The sequence below is a fragment of the Aulonocara stuartgranti genome (assembly GCF_965226115.1).
Source record: "Aulonocara stuartgranti genome assembly, chromosome: 4".
In the NCBI taxonomy this organism is placed as follows: domain Eukaryota; kingdom Metazoa; phylum Chordata; class Actinopteri; order Cichliformes; family Cichlidae; genus Aulonocara; species Aulonocara stuartgranti.
The window spans coordinates 14,935,278-14,962,593 of NC_138942.1; the positions used below are offsets into that span (position 1 = coordinate 14,935,278).

The window sequence follows — 27,316 nt, forward strand, 5'->3', positions numbered from 1 at the left end:
AGTGTTGCGATGATTTTTCATTGCGTCGTCGTCATATGTCAAGTAAAACAAACGTGCCACATCTCCTTCCGTTTGCATTATGAGAGAGAGTTCCTCACTCTCTGTCATTGGATCAGTCAATCAGTTGCTGTCTCCCCTTCCTATGTAAAATGAGAAGGCTTTCAGTGCTGTTGGCTATTCAGCTGTCACCAGAACCTATCATAACAACTCCACCAGTCCCTTCGAAGGGCTCTGATTGACAATTCGTCAGAAGGGTTTGACTGTTTGTTGAGTCTGCTGAAAACATTTAGAGGAGTATTATGAGTAGCTTTGGATCATCTACCCTACCAAGATCAGTCTCCATTTGTGTAATTAAGTTTGATTGCACTAGAAGTGGGTGGATCAAACTAAGTATTGATAATACCAATACCAACACTGATATTTGATTGATACCAGATCTATACTAGCGCAAAAGCCCAGTTTCAAAATACCTAAAAATCTAAAAGTTGTGTTTTTTTTGTGTTAACTAGTTTTATGGAAAGTAAAAGTAGAGTATTAATATTGGCGATACTGTTCCTGTATTCACTTGATATTGGATGGATACAAAGTTCAACCAGCCTAGAAAGTTCAATCCATTTCAGCATCACAAACAATACTATGTGCCATGTGTGTCAAGAAGTTCTAAAGTTTTCCATCATAGGCGTAATTAGTACCTCCAGCTTCTGTGTTCATTTGTCACCACTATGTTAAATGGACGGTACTCTGTCAGATCAGTCTAGCTTTCGTGCACTCACCTGGACTTAAACCTCCTCCTATCTACCTCACCCTGGTCCCTGACAGGTAAGTCGGACCCCCAGCCCTCACTTTATGATGGTCCTTCTTTGTCTTCTTTTACTGGCCTTTCACCTTCACTTTTCCTCTACCACTTTTCCTCTTTCTGTGAAAGACGTTATTTTCACAAGGCTTACATGCTTATTTCAGTAGTTAGTCAATGTTACATTTAGAAATATGACTTGTGAAGCAGTCATTTCTTTGCTATCACTAAAAATGGCTATCATTACTCAGGATATTGTTTTTTCCCCCAAAGAAAGTCAATTAAATTCAATCAAAAATATATGTATCTCAATTTTTTGTCAATTGACTGGAGTTTTAGCTGCAAAAGATCCAGTTTTTAATTTGGACTTAAGCTGCATAGTTCAGTCTAAAATACTAAGTGTAGTATAAGCTGACGGTGCTAACATACTGGGGCTTAGATGTGCATGCAGTGCTGAAAAAAAAAAGGTGTAATGACTCTTTCACTGTTGGGTGTCTTTGTCTGAAAAAATCCAGGAAGAATCAGTAGATATCAGTAGAATCAGTAGAAACATTTATAGGAATGTGCACCTACCCTTGTCTGCTGGAAGGCAGACAAGGGTAGGTGCACAGTATTGCTAAACCAGAAAGAATATCATGAAAAATTTTGTCACTACTCAGTGATGAAAATACTTATGAGCCCCTGAAATGAGATCCAGGAAGTGGCTACAGGAAGAGGGTGATAGACTATCTGAAGCAGTTAGAACAAGACAAGGCTATTGACCGGACCTTATACCACAGGCTATACCCAGGGGAGTCTACACCAAGTTTGTATGGTTTACCGAAAATACATAAACAAGGTGCACCTTTAAGACTGATTGTCTGCATGATCAACTCTGTCACCTATAACATCTCCAAGTTTCTGGCTTCGATCCTCAACCTGCTGGTGGGCAGCTCTGAACACCACATCCAGAACACCCTGGATTTTGTTGAGAAGGTGAGAGATGTCATTATGGAGACAGATGAAACCATGGTCTCGTACGACGTTACATCTCTCTTCACTTGCATTCCAGTCATGGAAGCGTTGGAGGTAGTTCGTAAGAGATTACAGGATGACACCAACCTCAGCAACAGGACCAATCTCAGCATCGACCAAGTGTGTTTGCTTTTGGAACTGTGTCTTCATTCCACCTACTTCACATACAAGGGTCAGTTCTACAGGCAGAAACATGGGTGTGCCATGGGCTCCCCAGTTTCACCCATCGTGGCCAATTTGTATATGGAAGAAGTGGAAAAGAGGGCTTTGCTATCCTACCCTGGAACACCACCAAGCCATTGGTTCAGATATGTGGATGACACCTGGGTGAAAATCAAATCTCAGGACGTACCACAATTCACGGATCACATTAACTCAGTGGACCGACACATCAAATTCACCAGGGAGGATATGAAAAGTTTGACTCTCATCATCCACTGGAGCACAAACTGGGTGTCATCAGGACGCTACAACACAGAGCGAACACCATCCCCGCAGACACAGTGGCCAGGGAGGAAGAAGAACAGCACATCAAGAAGGCCCTGAGTAAATGTGGTTATCCCAGCTCGACTTTTGTCAAAGCTGGAAAGGCACCTAAAGAAAGCTCCAGCCGATCCAGGAGAGAAGGACAACCGCTGCCTAAGCGAAAACCTGTAGTGATCCCATATGTGTCAGGAGTATCGGAGCAGTTGAGACACATTTTTTCTAAACACCGGGTTTCTGTGGCTTGGTCCACTCCAAGGATCAGGTCCCCCGACACAAACAGAGTAACATAGTGTACGCTGTTAAGTGCCAGGAGGATTGCCAGGATTTATACATCGGGGAAACCAAACAACCTCTGGCGAAGCAGATGGCACGACACAGAAGAGCTACCTCGTCAGGCCAGGACTCTGCAGTCTATTTACACCTACAGGCCAGTGGACACTCTTTCAAGGATGAGGATGTACACATCTTGGACAGGGAGGAACGCTGGTTTGAGCGCGGAGTCAAGGAGCTCATTTAACTGAAAAGGGAAAGACCATCTCTGAATCGAGGAGGGGGCCTAAGGGTACATCTTTCACTATCTTACAATGCTGTGATTGCAGCCATTCCCCAACTCTCTGTGAATGGTACTCATGGCCATTGATCAGTGGGTTTTGGTCAGTGGTTGTTGATCAATGGTCATGAGAATTTGCATAATTAACATTACGGAACTGACCTCCCAGCCCATTGTTCCTTCACTGGACTGGTTTCAGTCATTACGCAAATGTACTGTTTATAAGATTGGGAAAACCTGCAGTCAGCTGAGACTGAAGAAGTCACCTGGATGAGTGACGAAATATTTCTCCCACAAAATGCTACGTCCAGATGAACAGAAACAACTTTTGGAGATTTACTTTCCTGGATGATTGAGAATGCATCAAGACATTTATAGAAATTATTTCAGTGTATAAGCACAATGCTGCTAATCTAGCAGTTTTGCTTTAGAGTTTAGATTTAGTTTTAGGGCTGAGGTCAAAATACCTGTCAGTTCAGGATGATGGGTAGATTTTTAGGGTTAAGATTAGAGAATGAATATAGACAATGAAGAGTTACCGTTTAGACAGCGAGACAAGTTTGTGTGTGCGCTGCAATGATAAATCGAGTAAACATCTTTTCATTGCATTTGCACACCTAATACAGCAGTGAACTTTCTGCCTATTGTACTGTTGTAATGGTGTGAACACAGTGATGAGTAGACTGTTAGCTCCGCTGGTGGATCAGCTCTGCATGCTTCATTACCTGTGTGTGTCTGTGTGTGTCTGTGTGTGCGGCACTTTGCTGTTTTTGGTTCACTCGCATGTTTTCAGTCCCAGCAGTGGCGAGTAAAGCTGTCTGATATCGGACCAAAGGTGGCTAAGGTAATTGCCATGTCTCTTTTTCTCTAACTAATAGTGTTTGTGCAGTTTTTGCAAGAAGCATGATGGGTGGTCTCCCGGATGTGTGATTAATTACTGGTTAGTCAGAGCACTTCAAATCAGGGTTAGTCATATTTTTTTCATGTATACTTGGTGCAGATTGGTTCAGGGAATAAATAAAGCAGTTTGAACTACGTTTAAATGAGTCATCATCTGCAAACTAGTTTGAATTGGAATTGATGATGGCTTTAATAATGATAGGGAGTTTACATGGGACGTGTTTATGTGTGTGTGTGTGTGTGTGCGTGTGTGCATGTGTGGGATTGGATTTGTGTCATCTTTTGTCTGTGGCTTCATTCTTTAATCTCTGACCCACACTAACTAATGGAAAGCCCACTTTATAAAGAGCTTTTGTGTCCTGCTTATGCCTGTGTCCTCCGTCTCCTCTCACTGCCCCGTCCTATCTCTCTGGCAAACATCCGCTGATGATGACGCAGGCAGAGCAGAGGAGAAAAGGAGGGAGTGTGAGTCTGATATAGGGCAATAGCACAAAATCTAGAGTAGAAAATGCTATTTATTGGTGAATAAAATTAGCAGATCTGAATGCAGGATATTAATCATGTATTGGTTTGCTTTTTGAATGACAAATGGATTACTATCCTAGATCGAAAAGAAAAATATACTGAAGATGTGTTTTGTTTTGCTGCTGTACATAGCCCTGCGTAGAGTACTTTAGCTGTTTAGCTTGCGTGTTGCTAGAGAAGGGCTCAACATTTGTCTCTTGCAAATGCTTTTAGCTCGCAATGAACTAATGAAACTTGCTGTGTAGGCAGCAAAAGTAGACTTCAAAAGTCATACTAAATGTGTTTCTTGCACCCTTTTAATGGAGCACTGGAATCACAACAATACAAAGACTTGTTGGAGCCAGACACAAAGTCCTCACTTGATTAGTGACCCTCTGACCTAAAAGCACGTGGGCAAAGATTGAAAAACAAAGCAGTACAACTGCAGAACACTTGCACACATAGGGATTGTATGGGATGATTATGCATCCCTGTGGGAATGTTTGAATCCATTCATTGGTGAAAAACTCAAGCACACCATTTGGTCAGAGCAGAAGTCCATCTTGAAGAGTGTCACGTTTTCCCTTGTGTGATCTGATTCACCATAGATGTGCAAGCGAGTGAGCGAAAGCGAGAAGGCGTCAGAACTGGTGTGTACAAAGGTGTGTGAGCCACCGTTCCTTCCTGCTCAGACTCACCAACTATTCAGGATGCTCGCAGTACCCAGTTGTCATAGTGACGGAGTATAGCAAGAGGAGACCGCTCATTGCGCCACCTGATTGTGCGTGCGAGAGAGAGCAAAAGCGAGCGAGAGAGGGAGAGAGAAAGAGGAAAGCAGAGACAGAGAGTTGCGCAGGACCAGTGAAGAGAGAAGCTTTTTGCTGTGATAAGTGTTTTCATCAATAGACTTGTTTTTTGGCTGCTGTGTCGCGGGGATTGCAGACATTTTGTCATTTGCACGCTATCACTTTGTCTCGCACACTACTTGGATTCTCTCCTTACTTGCATGCAGACAGACACACACAGCAGTTGCTGTGCTAGAATGGCAAGATGCTGATGCATTGTGGCATGTGTCTCAGGTGTGCATGAGATGGGGATCAGTGTGTGCTGATACCCATGCACACTTTGACTTGATGCCGAGTGCCTCTGACAGGCTACGGGACTCATAGCCGGCCAGGCCAAGGGGCCCTCCATGCCATGGTAAATATCTCTGATTACAAACTTAACTCTAGTTAGCCTCCTGAAGCTAATCTGTGTACCTAATTGAGACTGAAACAAGTAGTGCAATTCCATAAAAACCTTTTTGCAAGGTAAAGGTGCTTGCCCACTGAATTGTTTGAGTGAAAGTGTGTGCATTTAGGTGGCTGTTAGTCACAGACAGCAGCAGATTAACAGTGTTTGCTAGTTCATGATTCTGTCGAGCACGTTTGTGCGTAAGTGTTTGTTTCGGCTCTGTAGAGGATGCAGTGTGTTACCTGATTGCAGATCTCGCCACCTTGATTAAGCTCAGTTTGGAAGCTCTCCTCCCGGAGACTGCCTGTGCATGTGTCTGCAAGGTTATGTGTGTGTTTATGTGTTTGTGGCTGTATGTGTTCTCTGAATCTGCTCTCTGGTTCTGCTTCTCTTCTCCTCCTCCTGCTGGCTGTGTTCCCGCAGGCAGTGACTCTGCGTAAGCAAGAAGCGCATGTATGCGTGTGCACACCGGAGTGTTTTGCTTGCTTTTCTAACTCACGTGTTGGCATGAGATTTGCATCATCGTACTGTTTTGTGAAAGTGAGCAAAACATTAATACGAGTAAGAGGGTAATGGAGTCAGGCAGAAGGGGGAGTCGAATTGGGGGATGTTAGATGAAAGTACACTACATCAAAGGCTGAGTCAAAGTCTGAGCTAATGAATAACCTTGAAAACAACTGTTTTCTAAAATTGTATTGTGGATGTGTTGCCGTTCCAGATTTCATGATATTGTGCTGTTGTAATTATTGAAATAGTTTAGGAAGTATGTACAGAGAAGTGCTGACTTGTGATTTGACAGGTTTGAGTCTCCGTTTTCAGCTAATATGACAGTTTTTCACCATTACCTATGCTCTCCATCCCTTTCTGTGGCATTTTCTGTCTCTCTGCTGCAAGTTGTCTCTTGTCCTCTCTCCCCTTGTCGGTTTTTGACTACAGTGAATTGTCAGGAAATTTCTGCTCCCTGCATTCACTAACCTTCTTACTCCTAGCTTACTTCCAGGTCTTTTTTCTTCTTACCTGTCTTCAGATTTGCAGCAATCATTTCATCTGTTAAACATCAGATAATAGTCAAAAATGCATATTACAGTGCACTAAAGTGAAAAGTGCAAAACTCTATTTTTTCTGAAGTCCTTGAAAAGCAAAAGATTAAATCAAATGTCACTTTAAATTTTCATTTTTGTTGGGTGATTGAATCAGGTCATGTTTTGCTCAACACAGTTACAAATAGGCTTGGAAGAGAGACCACCGACGCTCTGAAAAATCTGTTCTTACAGCAGTTCTCTTTCTGTTTATATCTTGTCTGTCTGGTGTTTCTGTACTGCAGTGTGAGAGTGCCACTTCTTGCCACGTTTGCCTGTCTGGAATCTTGTCTCTCTGAGACATCTTTGTTTATTTCCGACTGCACAGTGGCAATGCACTGAACTAGCAAACAGAAGAAAGCCCCAAGTGTGTGTGTGTGTGTATATGTATATATATATATATATATATATATATGTATGTATAAATAAAAGAAAACGTGTCATAGATATTGTTACTGCACCAAAACATGGGTGGTGAATAATACTGCTGTCAGCTCAGTTCTTACTGTGCTACTAAGTGCATTAATGCATGAAAATCCACAGATTCACACCAGCCATTGTCAGTGTCTGTGCAGGAACGAACAAAGCAGTGGATTTTTGCTACCTTTGCACAAACTGTTTTCCCATTTCCCTCGTCTCAAAGCAGTCTCACATACTAACAAGCGTTCAGTGGTTTGATTGTGTACTTATGCTAACGTGTTAGTCAAGTTTGCAATCAATAATTCATCACCTGCAGAGTGTTCAGCAGTTAAAAGAACAGCCAGCCAGAGGCATCCTGTGTCCCCCTTTGATGTCTCTATTCCTTGTTGTTCATTATCTGAAAGGAGGACAGTACCTGGTTGAGCCTTCTTCGTGCTGCATGGTCAGTTCTGCCAATATTAATATGTGATCCCTTTCATCATACCATGGCAGCCAGGAGTAGGACACTGATGTTTATTCTCTTACAGTGTCTGACCTAAAATTCCACATGATGTTTTGTTAAAATGGTGGTTTGTCAGCTCTCGCTCATGTGATTGTTTTGAAAAGAATAACAAATGCTTTAAGATGATCTTGTTTGTCTTGCTTGAAGTTACTGTAGTCTTTTGGCACTAGTAATAGTATTTGCTGTGTTCCTAGGCACATTTTGTTACACATTAAAGAATTTGTCTTGGGTACTCCTTTTTGAAATACCAGCATTTTCTAAAAAAAATATTTAAATAGCCTTGTCCATTTATCTCCCTCTCTTTTTGCTTGCAGCTCAAAAAATCTTTTCTCTTTGCTTTTTGCAGGAAGAATGCAAGCAGATCATGGCACGCCAGAAATCTAACAGCCAGTCAGACTCGCATGACGATGAAGTTTCTCCCCCACCACCCAACCCTGTTGTCAAGGCCCGTCGCCGCAGGGGCGGTGTCAGTGCCGAGGTTTACACCGAGGAGGACGCTGTCAGCTATGTGCGCAAGGTCAGCCTTATGACGGATACATACATTAACATCTGATTGCAGAGACAAACATCTAACGCATAAAGAAGCTGTGTGCACTTTTATACAAAGTCATTAACAGGTTTGCACACAGTTGGCAGCAGGTATGTAGGTTTGTATGTAGAATACAACCAGTTTACTTAAATCTGTCTAGTTTTTCTGTTTTCTAAGCAAAACATCACATTAAACTATGATGCTATGATAGAGTAAAAACAAATGAACAATGAATACCGTTCAGTCAGAAGGTTAGGTGGGGTTTATTATTATTTTTTAATACACACTAGTGTAATCAATAACATTGAAGTTGTTTATTTTCATTCATTTAACACCCACCAAGAAATAGAACATTTCACCAGTGTGAAAGAGGCTAAACGGTGCAATTTTACAAACATTAGTGAAGAGACTTGGAGTTAATTTATTTGCAGCAAAATACTCAAGCGTGTGAGTCATCTATGTCAGTACAGATGCTGAGTACCCAGACTTAATAGCACCTTAAGTATATTAACATTCATACGGAAATCTGGGTTAATGTAGCAGGTGGATTTCTGGGACAAGATTCTTATTTTTCATTTTTTTGTGAATCCTAATAAATCTAAAAGTCAAAATCTTCTTCACATGATGGCTGATGGTTTTGGGATCACATTTCACCACTACTGAATTTTTCTCTCTCCACATGGACTGTTCATCTGCGTGCAATCAAAACTTGCTCATGCACGACTGGTTAATATAACTGAGAGTGGAAGTGGGAACCAGAAAGCTTCCAATTTCAAAGGTCTTGTTCGCATATGAATATGCACATATCTTTGTACGCAGATTATGCAGAAAATAGACTTGATTCATACTTAGATTTACTTTGTATCACTGGTTAACACAGTGTGGTTAACAGGTAAAGAGGAAGAGAAAGTTCAGTAGTTGTTTTCTCTTTGTGGACAACAAGAGTTCAAGTTATCAGTCTTCTTACAAACTGCCGTGTATCCATTCCTCCATAATTTATTGAAGCTGGAAGAAGGGATGCTCTTGTGCCAGAAACTGTAACTCACCATTACACACAGACACACACTGTTATACACAGACACACACACACACACACCGTTACACACACACACACACCGTTACACACACACACACACACACACCGTTACACACACACACACACACACACACACACACACACACACACACACACACACACACACACACACTTTAAGTGGTGTAACATTACCATGCTTTTTCAGTTGTAATTAACTTGACACGCCAATAATTGCTGGGTAATGACATAACGGCACGAGCCCCCATCACCACACTGTAATCGCATGCCCAATGGAGCATGCAGTGTGTGTGTTTGTGTGTATGTGTGTATCAGGTGTGTGCAAACACCCACACATGGCTCTGAGGTCTATACCAGACTCTACAGACATGTGTGATGGCAAAAAGCCTGCCTGCATCTCCAGCCTCGTTTTCTTTACACATCCACGTCACGTCAAATCCGCATCAGTAGCATGTACAAAAAAACTAAACAAAAAAAAAGACTTTGTGCTGTTACAACTTAGCCTAACACAACAAATCAACCAGAGAAAAGTGATTTTTTTGTGTATTTCTTCTTCTGTATTTCTGGCCATTTATGTGCAGTAAGGTGCCATACACACAACACCAAACACACACAGACTCAAAGCCTGTAATACACGCTTACAAATTCCTACATAAATATTTCTATCAGTAGTCCAGTGTAAAAAGTAACAGGTGATTTATTTGACAATGTCAGTTAGCGAACTGTGCTCATCTGATTAAAATTGTTTTTGTGTGATATCATTCTTAACAAATTATAAGGTCTGCCAACTTGGCCTGGAGATTGTGTTATGAGAATTGAATTGCGTGTTTCACCGCTAACATCACAGTGCATGTTGATTTTGTTTAAAAAAAAAAAAAAAACTGCTCTGAAGGTGGAAAGTGTTTTTGTGTTTGCAGCAGATAATTGCTTGCAGGTGTAAATGACTGAACACCAGAGATCCATCTTTTTCTATCTGCCTTTACCTAAATTGTTTGCTTGGACTGAATGATAATTTCTTTCCATTACATTCAAAATGTTAAGCCAGTTAAGCTTTTGGAGTGCAAATGCATCCAGCCGACTGGTAACAGGCTGTATGGAGCGACACTGGATGATCTTCTGGGTGACGGAGCTAGAGATGGATCGGAGGCTGACCTAAAATCGGTGTCCACTTCCAACTGCATTTTCCAGGCCTGACCAGCCTGTTTCTCTTTCTGCCCACTAAGTAGCCAGTTCTAGTTCTAAAATTTGGGTACTTTTTAGTTTGTGTGTGATGTGGTTCTGTGCGTATTTGTGTGCATATTGTGAACAGCACAGTGCGGCTGTCTTCATGTGGAGACATCTGTTGCATTAACTTAATTACAGCTTACCCCCTCCTCTCTCCCACGACAAGAGGGACACACACACACACACACACACACACACACACACACACACACACATCACTCCCTCATATCACTCCCTCATATTTATATAAGAAAAAACGTCTTTTTGTTTTACTTTTTGCCATTTGTGCTCTACAGTTAAATGAGCATTAGGACATCCTAGAAGAGAGCTATACAGACGGACTTCTCTCTCCAGCTGCTTTGTTGTGGCTCCAGACTTTACCATTCCATTTTTTTGTGAACACACACACCACAGAGTCTGGGACATGAAAATGCATGTTTTATGAATGAGTTCAGGGCTTTGGTGAATTTTTAAGGCCTGTGTGACATTTTGAGTGCAATCCTTGAACAGATGGGCTTCCCCAAAAATATACAGATGCACGTGTGGGATATTCCTTTCAGAGTTTGCCAGCACTCTGGTCTTTAATTACTTAATTTACTGAGCTTTTGAAGTGGGTTCTGCTTTTTGTTTGTGCTGGTTTGTTTCATGTGTCCACCTGCATGGTGTTGTTAAAGCACACATTCATGTGCTGCCTCTTTCTTTTGCCTTCACAGGTGATTCCAAAAGACTACAAGACCATGACTGCCTTGGCCAAGGCCATCTCCAAGAATGTCCTCTTCGCTCACCTGGATGACAATGAGAGAAGGTACAAAATCTTTCCGTTTGCCCAACATGTGATTCCAGCGACCCAGATGTGTGTTTGAGGTCTGAATGCTTGTTTTTAGGCTGATAAAATCATAAAGAGGCCATTGTTTCAGTCGGGTCTTATGCCCTTGTGGCCACTATGTGCCAGTGTTGTCAGCATCTCATTACCTAAACAGCGGAACATGGACAGATGTGGAAGAGAAGGGGGTGCCGTTATGTGTGGGTAAGGGGCGACTGGATGTGTTTCATTGTGTTGTCGGTTGCCATGGTAAGCGATGTGAGTATCCGTATCATGTTGCGTATATGGGTGGAGTTGCACAGACACAGTGCTCAGTAATCAACGATTCTCCATAGTTGTCTTAAAGAAAAAGAAAGATGCCAGTTTTCTTCTGTCTCCCCCCATTTTATTTTTTTACCATCTGCTCCTACTCAGTGTTATTTCACATTCCCCCTCTCTTCAGACGCCCTTTCACCATCCTTCCATCTGTCCCATATCTGCAGTTCATGGGCTGGGTTTGGCTCAGACAGGGGACGGGGTGTTGTGGGAAAGGGTTTCAGGTGGCCGGCGGGCAGACTCGCCAGGAGGAATAGTGTTTCATTGGCGGGGAGAATCCATTATGTCCCATGAAGAGGAAACACCGAAGCTTTCCTGTTGGCTACAGAGAGCACAGGCCAAACCCAAAACACAGTTTTTCCACTCTTTCGTCAGCTGACAATTTACCGTGCTGCCTTGGCACAGGCACACAGACCTCTGATTGCATGTCAGTGACTCTGAAGGAGCCTCTAGGCGGGCGCAACATGTGATGGAAGTGGACAGTTTGAAAAACCATGCCCATGGGTGGCTGATGTGGCAGATTAAAGTTACAACAGAAAAGAAATATCTGGCAGCAGACCATACCCATCAGGTTTTAATATACTTACAGTCTCTTCCCATGCAAAGCAATGTAATGGCATTGTCATCAGCCCATGAAACCATGCATGATGCAGAATTTATTTGACTGGCTGTCATGTTTGCTGTCTCAATATACACAGCAAGCTTAAACCATTAATGGTGTGCACACAGGAATTTGTTGTTGTGGGATTTGTGGGTGAATGTGCAGCAGTGTCTCGGCGAGTGAAAACCTTGTTGGATTTGCTAGATTTTGCAAGGACATGGCAGTTAGCTGGTTTTGTCTGCCCCTAACTTTCTATCCTAGTTGCTTTTACACTGTCCATTCCTCAATTCTGCTCTTCCTCACTCTTCACTTACAGCTAATGATGCTGGACCACTGGCTGGTGGCTTGGTCGCATTGCAGTTGCATTGCGGTTGTTGTGCCTGGAGTGCCGCTGACAGAAATGTGTTGATCTATGCCCAATGTGGTCTTGCAGCATTAATGAAACGCTGCGCAAAGCAAGCAGAAGGCCTGCACACATGACTTGGTCACTTTAGAGTACACTACAAGTTCTCATTGGCAAGGTTTGCCATAAAATCCTCAGTCATCTACCAGACGACTGTACATTCCTTTACAAACAGGCATCAAAGCATAAAATCAAGTTAAACTGAACTTCAGAGTGAAGAATATTTTTTGCTTGTTTGTGCCTTCTGTTGTTGGCATTGATGGAGTGACAGTAAAGTACATCACCCTCGCTTGATGTGCCAGAACTGCCTTGGACTGACGCAGATTAGCAGATGGAGTCCGACTACATCGCCCCCTCTCTGCCTCTCACTCTGTCTTTCTAGCTCTCCTTTCGTTCTGCAAACAGCTGTCCATTTGATTTATCAGACATTGAGCCATTCATGCACATATGGTCTAATGGGGTAGGAAAACTGGGGAAATACACAAATGCTGAAGTTATGTGTCTGTTTTTGACCTGATGGCGTATTTCTCATCATCACGATGTATCAGGTCATCTAATATTACAGGGAGGGCTATGCATGTGAAATGTTTTTTCCTTTCATTTTTTTTATAATTATTTTCTTGATCTTAAGTGTTTTTTTTATTTTATTTTGTGCAATAATTTCCTTGAGACCTCCATGAAATGGAGGTGAGCGTGTGAGCGGCACAGAGCGGAGAGAAAAAAAGAGGTGCTGATAGCTGTGTGTGTGTGTGTGTGTGTGTGTGTGTCAAGGAAACAACTTGTGTGATTAGTCACTCAGCAGTTATGTAAGCCGAACACCACACAATTTGTTCCCCCATTAGCACTATATTATGCTATCATCCCCTTCAGTAATGAGTAAAAACAAAAACAATGAAGCCCTCTTTGTTTTTTGCTGCTCTCTCCAGTGCTCTCTTTTTTTCCTCTCATCGCTTTTTTTGTGGCCAATTTTCCCCTTGTCTTGTCCTCCTTCATCCTGTCTCTCATCCATTATCTGTCTCATATAACTTTCTAGAAATTCAGTGAGACTGTGCTGAGCCCTGTGAGCATGTCACTTTTAATAAGCTTAGTAACAGACACTTGTAGACAGGGCTGTTTTATGCCTTATACTTTTTATTCCCATGTTTCCTTTTAAAATGATTCTCTATAGCAGTTAAGCACACATATGGTGCTTTAAAAGTCTTTTCCATTTCATTTTACAGAGTGTAGCCAGAAACGGTGAAAAATATGTTTTGTGTATGCTGTATGCATTAAAACATTAGACATTTGTGTTTAGTTAATGAACATATATCATGCCACTTTCTGACCTTTCTCAGATTATATATTACTGAATAGACTAGAAGCTTATGTCTGGATATGCACACCGATTAAGATAAAGGTTATCTGATTGTATTAGATTTATAAGCATTATAACTCATGCGTTTTCATTTTTTTTTCTCCACCAGTGAAGCTAGTCTATTTGTTTTTTGCTGGGGCTGAGATGGGTCTGTATAATTACAGGAATGAGCCAGACAGGAGGACAATGATGCAGGAGGGCATCTTGGGACAAGAAAAATATTACTTAAACTGAAACGGAGCCAGGTTGTGGTCAGCATTCTGGTTATATCCTGTTTTGTAAATGTCTGCTTCCTCAGCTTTCATTCCAAGCTTTTTAAAGATGTCAGGGTAATGCGTGTTTGCGTGTCTGCTGTATTCACAAAGAATGGCAAGAGAAAAGATACTTGTCTTGTCTCTTTTCAGCTTGTCTGGCAGAAGGACCAATGAGAAATCCATCCATAATTCCGACAAATTGCTTCTCCTCCTACAAAATTTAATCAAACTTGCACACAGTGATTACCTAATGGGTGTTTAGTCAAAGCTGTGCTCAAAGTTAAGATCACATTTGTTGTTTTCCAGGCAATAACCTGTGAATTATGACGGATGTCATGAGCCAGATGAGCTACTACGTCACTGACATTCTGGTTTTAAAATTGCCGAAGTGCAGAGCTCCCCAACCACATGTAAAGGGAGAAAAGGAAATACTGGAGCATTAAAGGGGAAGAGACATGTCATTGGCTCTTTTTGCGCTTACTGCTCTACAATCATGAGATAGCTTTTTATTTTTTTGGGACTTTGCATGATTCACAGTGCACAATAATCCTTATTTTTCCTGTACAGAGTCTTGATCCTCCCGTTATAGCTCCTAAATGCCATACTCCCGTACTTCTGATTGGCTGCCAGTCTCAAACCGAAGATTTGAACAGTATGTGCACAAGACTGCTGTCTTCATGGAGCTGACCATATTAAAGATATTCCCCTCTTTGACAGTGTAAAGAAAATCATTATTATCACCATTTTAAAAAAGTAGCCAGAAACTAAAGGTTTAGAGGGAAGTTTGAGCTTCTGGCTTAAAGGGAATTAGTTATACATTGTTTGACCTCATTATTTGAAACTTTAGCCATGTGTAATATGATCATCTAACTGTATAATACAGTAGATCCACTTTAAACCAAAACAACTGAATTTAGTAATAATATGTTATTTTAGATTAAATATGTGTAATTCTTTAAATAAACTACACAGAAAGTTGGAAAAGGGTACCAGGGTTAGGCAAAGGCACACACACGTGCATAACCCGGCTCACAAACTCCACCATCACTGCAAAAATTGACAGGCTTTACATTATTATGAGAAACATGCACACACACACAGACACATGGACATTCACACACACGTGTTACAAGTGCATTCTCCAGCATGCATGTGAGAATGTTTTTCCAGTGTGTCTGCTCCAGCTGGGAGCATGGACTCTTTGATTAACACACCATTCCATATGTCAGCCTTCATGACCTCAAAGTTTTTGAGCTGCACCAGCCATGTGTTTGTGCGGTGCATGCAGTCAATCTTTCCTCAGATGCCTGGAAAAGGAGCCATAACAGGTTTTGCGGCCTCACAGATTTTAACACACCAAAACATTTCTGTGTTATTAAATAGAGGATTTAAAGAGAAATACACACTTTTCTTGCATTTTCATCATTGAAATTTTATGTTTATGCTCATCTTCTAAGGGGTCTAAGTTCTGTTTAAAAGTCAGGGAACAGTTTTGAAGATGCTTCTGCTTCTTTAAATTTCACTGTAATAATAGCATGCACTTGAGCTGCCTGGACTCAGAAAACTGCATAACCTGAAAATGTGTGTTGTCACAGCCTGATTTGAGAGTCTTTCAAAGGGCTTATTGTCATGTCAAGGGTGCTTTGCTTTCGCTTTCCTGAAGTGCCCCATGCGTCTGAGGCTATGTGACTATAGAGGAAAGTCCACACTGGCAAATCACAGGTCACACGTGCAGTTATCCAACTCCTGAAGATCCCAGAAACACTCTTTGATTTGAATTATTTTGCAGTGTTTCACACTTTCCATCATGTTTGTCTTCTTACATTTACCCTTTTGTTAATTCCAGAAATCTCAAAACTGGATTCATCAATACACACTGCCTTTTTCCCCTCCTAAGAAGAGGTTTCCACACTGCTACTAATTCTTGAAAGGTTTATCACCCAAGTGTCATATAGGCAACCTTAACTTATTTTGTAATTTTAGCTTGAAAATTACAAAACAATTCTCATCTTTCAAGAACTATTTGAATTTTCTCCCTCGCCCAAAATGATTGAGGGGTAAAATAATGTGAAGCACACATGGTAAAATGTAGGCGCAGCTGATTTTTTTTGTCTGTGTTCACACAGCAGCGCCTGTGAATGCTTTGTGCTACCGTGAAACACTGAAAATCCCCATGAAGCTTGATTTTTGTCTCTAGTACAAAAAGGAGTTACAGTTATTTAAAGAGCACTTGTAAAATAAGCCCGCTGCTGGGCCGATTGATGAGTAGTAGTACCAGTAGTTAAAATAAGTTCAAACATTTTTTATGATGATTTTATGATCTTATGATTTTATTTTATAAATTCTGTGTTTGGTGTGTGGTAACATCTACAAGTGTCTCAGCACTAGCAGAAACTTTCTTTCTTTATCTTACTTTTTTTTTTCTTTTGTATTGTTGTGCATATATAAAATTTGAATGTTATATATATTTATTTCTTGTCTAAATAAATGTAACATTAGTCTAATTCTGAGCAACACCCTTTTTGTGTAAAATAACAGCATACGTCTTATAGCAAGGCTCCCCGCTATCAAAATGCAGCTTTTTGCTGGAAACATCTTAATTTAGCTTTGTACTCTGCTTTAACCCACTGAAATATTATGAGCAGTGTTTGGGAGCACCGAGAGACCAATTCTAAATGAGTGCCACCTTTGAGGAGTGGATCCAAGCCACCTGAGGGTAGTGAACTAACGCTGCTATGACAGATTTTTTTTTTTTAATGCAGTGTCAGAATGTTGACCCTGTACATATAGCATTCATGTGAAACACCTGTCTGAATGAAGTACAAAGTCAGGAATGCTTTGTTACTGATAAAAACTGAGTATCTTCTATGTGCTTATCTCTTTGACCTTGGCTGGTCTCTAAAGTAATGTCTAAACCTCGAACACGTTGCTGCCAGCTAGCTCATGGTCAGACCCCTCTATTTGCTACCCATTAGGTACCATAATGACCTCATTATGATGCGTCCCTATAAACGGACATGTGGTTAGCAAGGAGCAGGTGTATGGTTTCACATTATAGTCAGTCAAACCAGGCCACGTCAGTGCTGGAGCTGTATTGAGTGAAACTATCATCTTATCTTACTATCTACGTCTGATTATTGTGTTTTGGTTTCAGCTAATTTACAGCACTTAGATTAGAATATTTTTCAGATTACATGTTTAAATAGGAAAATATCAGGTTTGATAAGAGAATCAGGTCATACTTTCTTTTGCACCAATTTGGATATGGTCTCAGCCACTCAAGATTACACCGCTTGTATATGCATGTGCCAGTACAGTGTGCATGTAAATACAGCCTGTTTATCCAGGTGTGCCCTCATTTGCCAGCCTATCTTCCCAACACTTCCTCCAGCTAAATGCCCATTGTGAGGCAGTCTTTTAATATAGTAAATCAAAGCACTGTTGGCTATTTAAACAAGTTTTTCTTATCACACTTCCTCCTGAAGAGCTATGATTTGAAATTAGCTTTTTGATAGCAATGGGCCATTTATCTGTTAATGTTGGCCTGTTTATTTTCAGGGTTTTTTTTTTTTTCTGCACACCTGGTTAAACGACCTTGATGACCTCCCACTTTCCTGTGTATAAGAACAACAATTAAGAGAAATCACATTAATTCTTAAAGGGGTATCTCAGGAGCCCGTTTTATATTTCCCTTTACACAAACAAAACACACACAAATAGACTCTTCAGGTTGTCTACTCCTGCCCACCTCCATTAGTGCAATGCCCTCACACCACAAAATGCTCTCACGGGGACAGTGCACATAGTAGAAACCATGCTCTCTTACTATCCACATAAATAGTCTGGCAGGCATGAGGAAACCCTGTTTATCCCATTTCTTTAGCTGACTTGGCACGGTTTGTAGTATTTTAAAATAACATTGCCATCTGCTAGCAGGAGTTGTTAAATCTTCTCAGGTCAGGACCTGAATGTAATTCAAGCAAAAGCTGCTCTTTATCTCTGATAAGTAGAGAACCAGAAACTGGGAAAAAAAACAACCTCAAAATGATACTCCAGAACTAAAACTGGTTTACTTCTAACCACAAGAAGCACAACATGCACAACAACAAAACAATAGCAGTTAAAATTTAAGGTTACAATGGGGGGAGAGCACGGTTGTAAAGAGGTGGTGCTTACTTCATCCTGCCTGCTTTAATCCTCAAATTAACTAGTTGAGTAATGAGTTGATGAAGTGACTCATTAGATGGCCTTTGGCCCTTAAACCCTGACCTCTGCACCTTCCCAACCAGCCCCTGCTGATGGACAGGGAACATCTTTAGTCTACGGGCAGTCTTTTTCTGTGTGTGTGTGTGTGTGTGTGTGTGTGTGTGTGTGTGTGTGTGTGTGTATGAGAGAAAGAGAGACTCTGTGTGAAGTGAAAAAACTAACAGATAAATTAGCAAGCGACAGAAAACTTAAACATATAAACAAGAGCAGAGGGAAAGGCACTAAAAGGGCCTCAGGGAGCTCTGTCTCCTCTTGTGTTCCAGCGGAAGTTTATTTAAGGCCCGTGTGAATGGACAAAGCAACGGAGAGGATGCAAGAGGAGATAGTGTACTGTCTGACCTAATCAGATGATCATAACTGTCATCGTCATATCTGATAGCTCAGCTGATCTGATGTGGAAATTGGGCTTCGTGCTACAGTGTGTTAATATCTGTTATACACGAAAGATGCTTCTAAAATTACATAGGGTGTTTTGCTAAAATGTGACACACAATTCATCTACACAGTTCCTACATGAGCATCCACTTAGTGAAGCTGAGTATGTTGTTACCACATTGCAGCCCCTAGGGGGTGTTTTTGCCACACAGAGATAAAAGAGGTAATAACAGTCATTGGGCTCATTGCTTTTTTTTCCTCGAACAGATACACCTGTTGTACTGGAAACATACAAGATGTGTGCCTGCCTATAGTCATGCACACTTGTATTAGGTGACCCTAGCGGACTTCCGGGCAGTGTAGGGTAAACAGGATGTAGAATAACGTGCTACGTGGATGACTGTGTGGGAGTCTTCTCACACCCAAATCTCTTTTTCTCAAGATTTTAGAACTATTGAGGAAGTATCCCATTGACTTTGCGTGTCTTTTCCCATGATTGTGAGGACGTGTCTCTTTGTGTGTTCGGGTGAAGAAAAGTGAGGATGTTTGACTGTGTCTATGATTTGTATTTTATGGTGGGCAGTACACAGTGTGAACAAATTAGCAGGTTTGTGTTGTGTGCTGTTTAGTCTGTTTGTTTGAATGTGTTTGTATTTCCTGTCTTGTTGGTCCCCTCATTGACACTCTGTGTGTCTTTATGCTTGTTTTCCCTGAGAGCCTGGTGGTCTTCCGTTCCCCCCCCCCCCTTTTTCAGAATTCACTACTTTCTCTGTCTTTACGTTTTTCTCTTCCTGTTTTGCTCCCTCTCTCAGTCATGCAGGCTCATTCGCATCTTCTTCTACACTCACATCCACTCCCTCCCCCACATTCATGTGTAGTCTTCTATCTGTCCCCTGCATGGCTTTGTGCTGCTGCCACAATACCAGGGGCCAGGCGATGAGGTCACTCACCACAGGAGACCTGCAGGCCTGACTGAACCCCAACCATCCCCACCACCATCCAACCCTTAGCAAACTAGCAGGCTAGTCTCACCTCCCCCAGCATATCACATCTTTGCTTCAGCTGAGGCAACTTCACCTTTATGCCCATACAAAAACAGTGCACACACTAAAACATATAGTTCGTAGGAAGTCCATATCAGCCAGGCTTTTTGTTTGCATGCTAGCGCAGATAAACATCCAGCTATGCACGTCAGAAAGTGCACACATGCATGCACAAACACAGTTAAACACAGTCATCCGCACAGAAAGCTGGAAACTTCTGTCCTCTCTCATACTCTCTCTGTCTCCCCAACCTTTCCCTTGCTGCCTCTTCCAACCCGGCATCTCTCTCCATCCTTCACTTCATCCAATTCTCATCAAATTCTTCATAAAGTAGTGAGTAATAGAGTAGTAATGGTGTCTAAAGAAAGCTGTGTTCCTTCCAAGATGTACCCCAGAGTCTGTGCAGGACTGTTTTCCAACTCGCATAATTCTTCTCTGCCCTTTCATCTGCTTATAACATCACTGTGAGGATGTTTGTATGATTATGTCTTTTGTGTGTTTGCAGGTGTGTGGAGTTTTTGTGTGCATGTACGTAATGATTACAAAAAACAAAAAACAAAACAAACAAATTTGGGCTGTGCATTTGTGTTTCTTTTCATGCATGAATGCATTACTGCATATCCACGTTTGTGCTGGAGTAAAGTAAAACAGTTATATTTTGGACCTGAGCATCAGTTACATCAAATGTCCACAGTGGAAGAAGCAAGGAGTTGTTTGCAGTGTCTCTGTATGAAATTAGGCTGATAAGTGGTGAAGAGGACCAAAGAAGTTGGCACTTTTAGGCCTCTGTGTGCATACCATAATGATTAACAGTACCTAAGGTCATTTATTATTGTGCACAGTGTCAGGTTTCATTTCATGTGAACACATTCGTAGGGTAAAAGTGGGCTTGTAGATGTCACTGTAGCAAGTGCTTGCCCCTGCTGTGTGGACATGATGTTCCTGCAACCCTTCAGTGCCTTTATAGCTCAGCCATTCCCAAAATACTGCCCACACACTGACCACCACATTGTGACAGAGCAGCCCAGCGCCTTACAGAAGAGGCTCAGTTGGCCCATGGCCTCCTATTGTATACATCCCGTCTGCTTTGTCTATGCTAGTGCGATAGATTCCAGTGCACAGGAACAGACAACAGTCTTGTTATAGTGTGTTAATTCTCCCATGACCTCTTCATTGGTTTGATGGTGTCACTCTCTTTGAGATTTATTTAGACTAGATGCACTTGGCCCATTTTCATGCTTGATAAGCTACAGTATGGGACATCTCATAGAGGTTGTTTAGCATAATTTAAGCCACAGTACAGTGGTTTATCGTTTTAGGAAATATTTTCCTCTAATGATTTAAGATGTGTTAAAATTGCTTTTTTGTACACAATGAGTACTTGAAAAAAATCTGTTGCATGTCATCAATTTACAGCTTGCAAGACTGTATCTTGTATAGCAGTGTAAGGGCAGAAATGAAGACAAATCTGTATGTGCAGTCCTGTAAAAAAGTACGACCCATGATTCAGTAGCTTTTAGAACTACCTTTAGCAGCAGTAACTTGATGCAACTGTTTTCTGTATGACTTTTTCAGTCTCTTACATTATTTTTGCCCACTCTTCTTTACAACATTGCCTCAATTCATTGAGGTTTGTGGGCATTCGTTCATGCAGAGCTCTCTTGCTACCGCATTTCAGTCCAGATGAGGTTTGAACTTTTAACTGTGCTATTTCAACATCATGATTTTTTCTTTTTTTAGCCAAAATTATGTGATATCCTGTTGCATCACCCAATTTCGGCTTTAGCTGTCATATTTGACTCTACAATACTTTGGTATACAGAAGAGTTAGTGGTCAAATCAGTGACTGCAAGGTGCTCGGGTCCTGTGGCTGCAAAACAAGCCCATATCATCACTCCTCCACCACTATGCTTTCTGTGGTTCAAAGTGTTTGTGCTGATATGCTGTGTTTGGTTTTTGCCGAACCTGATGCTGTGTATTATAATCAGGTATCTCAATTTTGGTCTTGTCTGTCCAAAGGACATTGTTCCAGAAGTTTTGCAGCTTTACAAACACAAGCTCTGCTGCAATATTCTTTTTAGCGAGAGGAGGCTTTCTGTTGGAGATCCTCCAAACAGGCCGTACTTGTTCAGTCTCTCCCTAATTGTACTGAGGCCTGTAGAGTCTGAGATGGGGCTCTTGGGATTTTTGCAGTTTCTCTTAGCTTTGCACGGTCTGACTTTTTACTGGGACGTCCACTCCTGGGAAGGTTATGGTGCACACCTGAATGCTCCAGCACAGCAAACTGCCAAAATGTCTGCTTTTATAGAGGTGCTCACATTTGCTGATGAACAGTTAATGACGTGCATTTGATTAACAGCATCTGGCTGCTACTTACCATGTTTATTCCCATGGAAGCAGTAACAGTGTACTTACAGCTTTGCATAAAGTTTAAAAACTTTCTTTTTCACATGATTTTATTTGAGAGAGAGGAATAGAAGGAGAAAAACAGAGTATATCCGTTCCTAATACAGGAAAAACACTGATAATAAAAATTGAGAATGGTTCATACAATTTCCTGTCAATTTTCAGGACAGAATCCTAAACTGACAAATGTATTATTTTTTAAATTGTTGATGTCAGCATGTACTCTCTCTCACTTTTGGGTTCCTTTTAGTGTTGATAAATTCTAGGTTGAAAGAACATTTTGTATCTACTCCATTGAATTTGGTGTTTTGATAGCCAGAATGCTTCAAGACAGAAAAGTTGGAATATTAATTTAGGGCATCAAGTAGAGTGCAGAAGAAACCCAATTTCAGCTGCTCCCGTATTCACAAGGGGTCGCCACAGCGGGTCGCTCCACATGTTTGATTTGGCAGATTTTTACACCAGATGCTCTTCCTGCCACAAAACCAAAGGGATTTGTGTCTCCTCCCAGGATTGAAATGGGGATCTTTTGCTTGGTAGGCAGATGTGTGAACCACTAAACTACAGTGCCACTACCAAGTGGAGGATATCAAGGATAATGAGTATTTCTGATTACACATGATTTCCTTATTTGGAAAGTTCAGTGAAAACTCGTATCGAGTGAAGTGTTCTGTTTGTTTCTGGTTAATAATTGTCTAACATTTGTGCATTCCATAGTTTTAGCATATTATATACAAGTTGGTAGGTGGCTGCGCTTTTTACAGCTGGAAAGGCCTTACGTCAGTCAGATGTCAGCTACTGAATGTCTCTCCTCTGAAGCACCCAGTGCACCATGACCTCACTGCCCATTGTGAAGGTAGATAATTATAACCACACACACACTATGGTAAACACCACAGTCCTTCAGTCCTTAGTAGTTCCTTCTTTACTTTTTTCCTCCTAGTGATCTGATCTTGCTTGGGGCCCCCAGGTTGTTTTCAGAGTTTTGTCTCTACTTCATTCATGTGTTCGAGCACGTATATGTAATGTGCAGTGTTGTGTAAACACCTCTCAGGTTTAAACCCCAACAAAGGACCGTTTGCATCCTGATCTGCTTCTCAAATGCTTATCTTGTTTTAGCTCTTGTCTTCTGCAAGGTGGGAGGGACAGAGGAAGGGGAGTGCGAAGGAGAGTGGAAAGGAAAAGACATGCCCGCAGGACAGCGGTGAGCCTTTTGATGTTAGGCAACATGTCAAGATTACATGTGCATGCGTGTATGTGTGTGAGTATTAGAGAAATGGCTCTTGGCTTCTCTGCAAAATGTATAGGGTTATTTTAGCTTTACACTGTATTTTTTGTGTGCATTCAGTATAATTACGTGTGTCTGTGCACGCTGGGAGAGGAAAAGAGTACGGCTCACTCTCTCTCTTTCACTCATTCCAGTGACATTTACCCTGTAGACACATCAGAGAGGCAGAGGCTTAGTCCTGTCAGCACCTGATTCAGCCTGACCCTTTTTTCTCTTCAAGTGGAGGAAGAGCTCGCTTTTTCCTGCCCTGTGGCGATGAACAGAGAAAGGGGGCATTAGGCAGGTGTGAAAATCCAGTACTGAAAATGTGAATTGCACTGACAGGATGATGAAACTTAGTTAAAATAAGCAGGGGAGAAAATAAGTTTTAATACAGTGTAGCAGTAGCTCAGTAGCCTAACTGGTATACTGAGAAAATCCAGGAAGGAAAAGAGAGAAAGGGCGAGGCAGCAGGGTTGGACAAGTTTGATGTTTTTAGGCTGACATCATGACTGCATCAGCAGGTGGTATGTGTTGGCTCATAAGGTATGCCTGCAAGACAGCCTGTCACATTTACACACAGTACAATACACACAGTGGGCCATTAAAAGTTTGCCAGGAATTCTCTTCCAGTGCCACCAGAAAACTACCAATATAGTCAGAAATTTAATCGAATGCTAAGTTTTAATCAATTTTCTTAATCCAGCTCAGATTTGGAAAACAAGATGCAGTAAAGAAGGAGAAAAAGCATTTGATATATGACTGCTACTTTCCCCTGGAAATCATTCAGCGTTTTCCTGTAATAAAATAAAAAAAAGTTACAATTATAAACTTTTTGAAGTTTGGGGCATAAATTAACATTGAAGAAACAGCCAAAGTTATACACCCTATTTTCTTCTCACATCTTCCCATCAACTTCTTACTCTTTCTCCTAAGTCTGGTTCTTTCTTCCTCTGCCATGAAACACTGGCTCTCACCTTCCTGATAACAACCCGAGTGTGTATACCTTTGCTCTGTGCGTGCTGGGAGAGAGAGCGTTTGAAGCAGCAGTAATGGAGGGGAAATGAGATTGCTCTACTTTTACACAATTATCACTCGTAGCTCTTAAGACCTTTGGAAATTCTCGTTAAATAGGGTTTGTAAGCACGTATATGAGTATATGTTTGCATGTTTATTTAAAAACAAGTGTGTTAACAAGGTGTTGATTAAGCTTGGTCTGGTAGAAGTCCCAAGTTGTCTGGTACTCCCTGTTTCTGCTGGATGCTTCTCAAAACTCATAAAGAAACTTGACTCTGTGGTTTCTCTCGCGAAACCTTCACATCGCTGTGCAAGAAGAAATAAGGTGAGAGGAAATAACTGGTGCTATTGTAGGTCCCAGGCATGTGAGAAGGTGATAAGGCCATATTGGTCCATCTGAAATGGACATCCACAGTCTGGCAGGGTTTAAGGCGCCAGTTCCAGTTCAGTTAAACCTGATATTTTATCTGACTGACTCAATTAAGTTCAAAGGTTTAAGGAAAGCTACTGTGTCTGTTAGACTTTTCCTCCAGACTGGCTTTTTGTCCCTGTTACCATAGTAACATGGGCTCTTACTTATTTGTTCCTTTTGTCATTTTTTGTGTCAGTTGGGAGAATGACTGCTGGGGTCTAAAGTTGTATAAGGTGGATTTTACAGTAGTTTCCTCTGCTGTGTCCTCGTTCTGTAACTGGACTAATGCACAACTTCTGTTATAAAAATGTAGTTTTCAATGGATTGGATCCAAAGCATGAGCAGTGCAGTTGCATGATGGCACTTTGTATATCACATGTTTGTCAAACACTCTGTGTAGTTTGCTCACTAGCCGAGTATGTTTTTGACAGTTCAGAATCAGAAAAGTTTTGCTCTTATAAAGTAACATTGATGTTCAGTTTGTACTTCACCTACACTGTCAATAAATGTCAAATTGTGTAACATGTCTGAAAGTAAAAAGTAAACACAACTAATTTAAATCATGTTGCCTTACCATGGCATTTGAGTACATTTAAATCCACATAAATTGGATTTAGGAGCCTAAATACATGCTTAGACTTTAACAGTCTGTCTTCAACCCCTTCTTTTTTTCTCTGAGGTGGTCCAATCAGTGCAGGGTGCATAAATGGCAGTTTCCTTCATCAGCATTTCAGTAAAAGTCTGCAGGTCAACCAGATCACCAGCATAAATGCACTGGCCCTTAGGTGGTTAGATTCTCTAGTGTGTACATACTGGGACACGTTTACGTTTTTAAGCAACAGGATGCATTCACGTTTACACCCCTTGTAAACCTGTGGAGCCAGGTGTGAGTTTAACACAGTGGACTGCGTTGCCTCTGTTGGTTTCCACTATTTAAATTGCACGCTATCTGAGTCTTCAAACCATGTGAATGTGAGACTGCACCAGATCTTTAAAATAAAAATATTAGTCTGTTAAATTGTATGGAGAAATGGAGAGAAAAAATGAAGGTTTTCTCTCCCCTGTCATCTGCCTTTGGCATCCTCCTCTCCCACATTGTTGACCATCCCTAAGTGCTCATTGCCACTAGCCATGACCTGTTATGTCCATGCATGAATGGCTGGGACCACCTCTGTGCTGTGCTGCAAGGTTTCCGTGTGTACTCAGGTCCAATCATCCCAGTAGGTGTAAAATATTGAAAAATAATTGTTAAAATTGCAGTGGAAATGTTCAACATTGCATATAATTTTATGTTTAAGTATTATAGCTTTAAATTTAATATACACTTACATACTATACTACTTATAGTGTAACTTTTATACTATAAATAGAATAAAATCTTTGAGTATGTTTAGCCTGCTCTTGTACTGCCATTCATTACACTTTTGATTTGGTTGGAGGAGATATCTGTGGTTTGTTTTGATCAAATAAGACACAGTTTCCTTAGGAGTCTCAAGGCCAGTGTGAAGAAATTGGCAGCAGCTGGCATGACCTGGTTCTTCCACTTGCTGGTGGTGCTTCGTGATGAATAAGGGAGCGTGCTTGGAGCTTTTATGTCATAAATATTCTCCTTGAATGCTTCATTGCTTTATGATTAATCCTTCCTCATCTCTTCCTTTTTGTCTCTCATTCACTCTCTCATACTGTTGCTTGTTGTCAGGGAATGTGCTTTCATGTTGATGTAATTACAGATGAACTGTACTTTTTTTAAAGAAGTAATTGTGTCAAAGGTAATGGTAGGAACGCTGGCTGTGTGCGCCTAACATTAAATGTCACAATGCTTAGTCAGCCTCACAGAGCGGTTTTCTAGCTTACCATGGTGTTTATAAAACGTAAATTTTACATGCATATGATCATGTTTGTGAATATCCTGCTTTACACATCATCCTGACTGTTGGCTGAGCTGCCAACTCAGAGCAGTTGTGTGTATTATTCTAAGCAACCTGCCCCTTGGTGGCTTAATTTCTGTTGACTAGTATGTACGCAGCATACATTATTTACTTTACTTTGTTGTCCCTGAAGAAGAAATTTGTTCTGGACGCCAAATTGCAGATAGTACAGCCATATAACCTGAATAACGATGTTGGCATTGTCTCTGGTGCATTTCCATCTCACTGCTTTCACTTGCATCTTAAAGGCTGTAACATGTCTTACCATAGGAAGTCATTTTTTAACTTTCATTGCCAGTGTACATTTGGTATCCCCAGATCATTGCTTATATAATGGAAATGATTAGACTCGCAAAACAAAGACTATTGTTCTGGTTTGCCAGAGTCAGCAGTCTGAATTACTATCAACTGTGGCAGTGGAAATTAATCCTTCAAGCACTTACAGCATGAACGCTGCAACAGCCAAACCAGTGGCACATTGCTGCCAAGCTGAGACGCAACTTGGAGCAGGGAAGTTCCCGTATGTGGTGGAGTTGTTGATTATTTCAGATATTGCAAAACCTC

At 41.2% G+C, this 27,316-nt stretch overlaps 1 protein-coding gene across 2 annotated transcripts in view; it reads left to right on the forward strand.

Moving 5' to 3' along the window:
* prkar1b (protein kinase, cAMP-dependent, regulatory, type I, beta) overlaps window positions 1-27,316 on the forward strand; it is a 66,492-nt gene that overhangs the window by 9,168 nt on the left and 30,008 nt on the right. The window contains exons 1-3 of one of the 2 annotated variants that reach the window (XM_082530813.1): window positions 4,887-5,447; window positions 7,828-7,998; window positions 11,002-11,093. In XM_082530813.1, the coding sequence (XP_082386939.1) occupies window positions 5,445-5,447; window positions 7,828-7,998; window positions 11,002-11,093 (266 nt within the window). In that variant the 5' untranslated portion in view covers window positions 4,887-5,444. Of the gene's footprint in view, window positions 1-4,886; window positions 5,448-7,827; window positions 7,999-11,001; window positions 11,094-27,316 lie in introns of those variants that run through there. The other variant, XM_082530812.1, reaches the window with a different exon arrangement.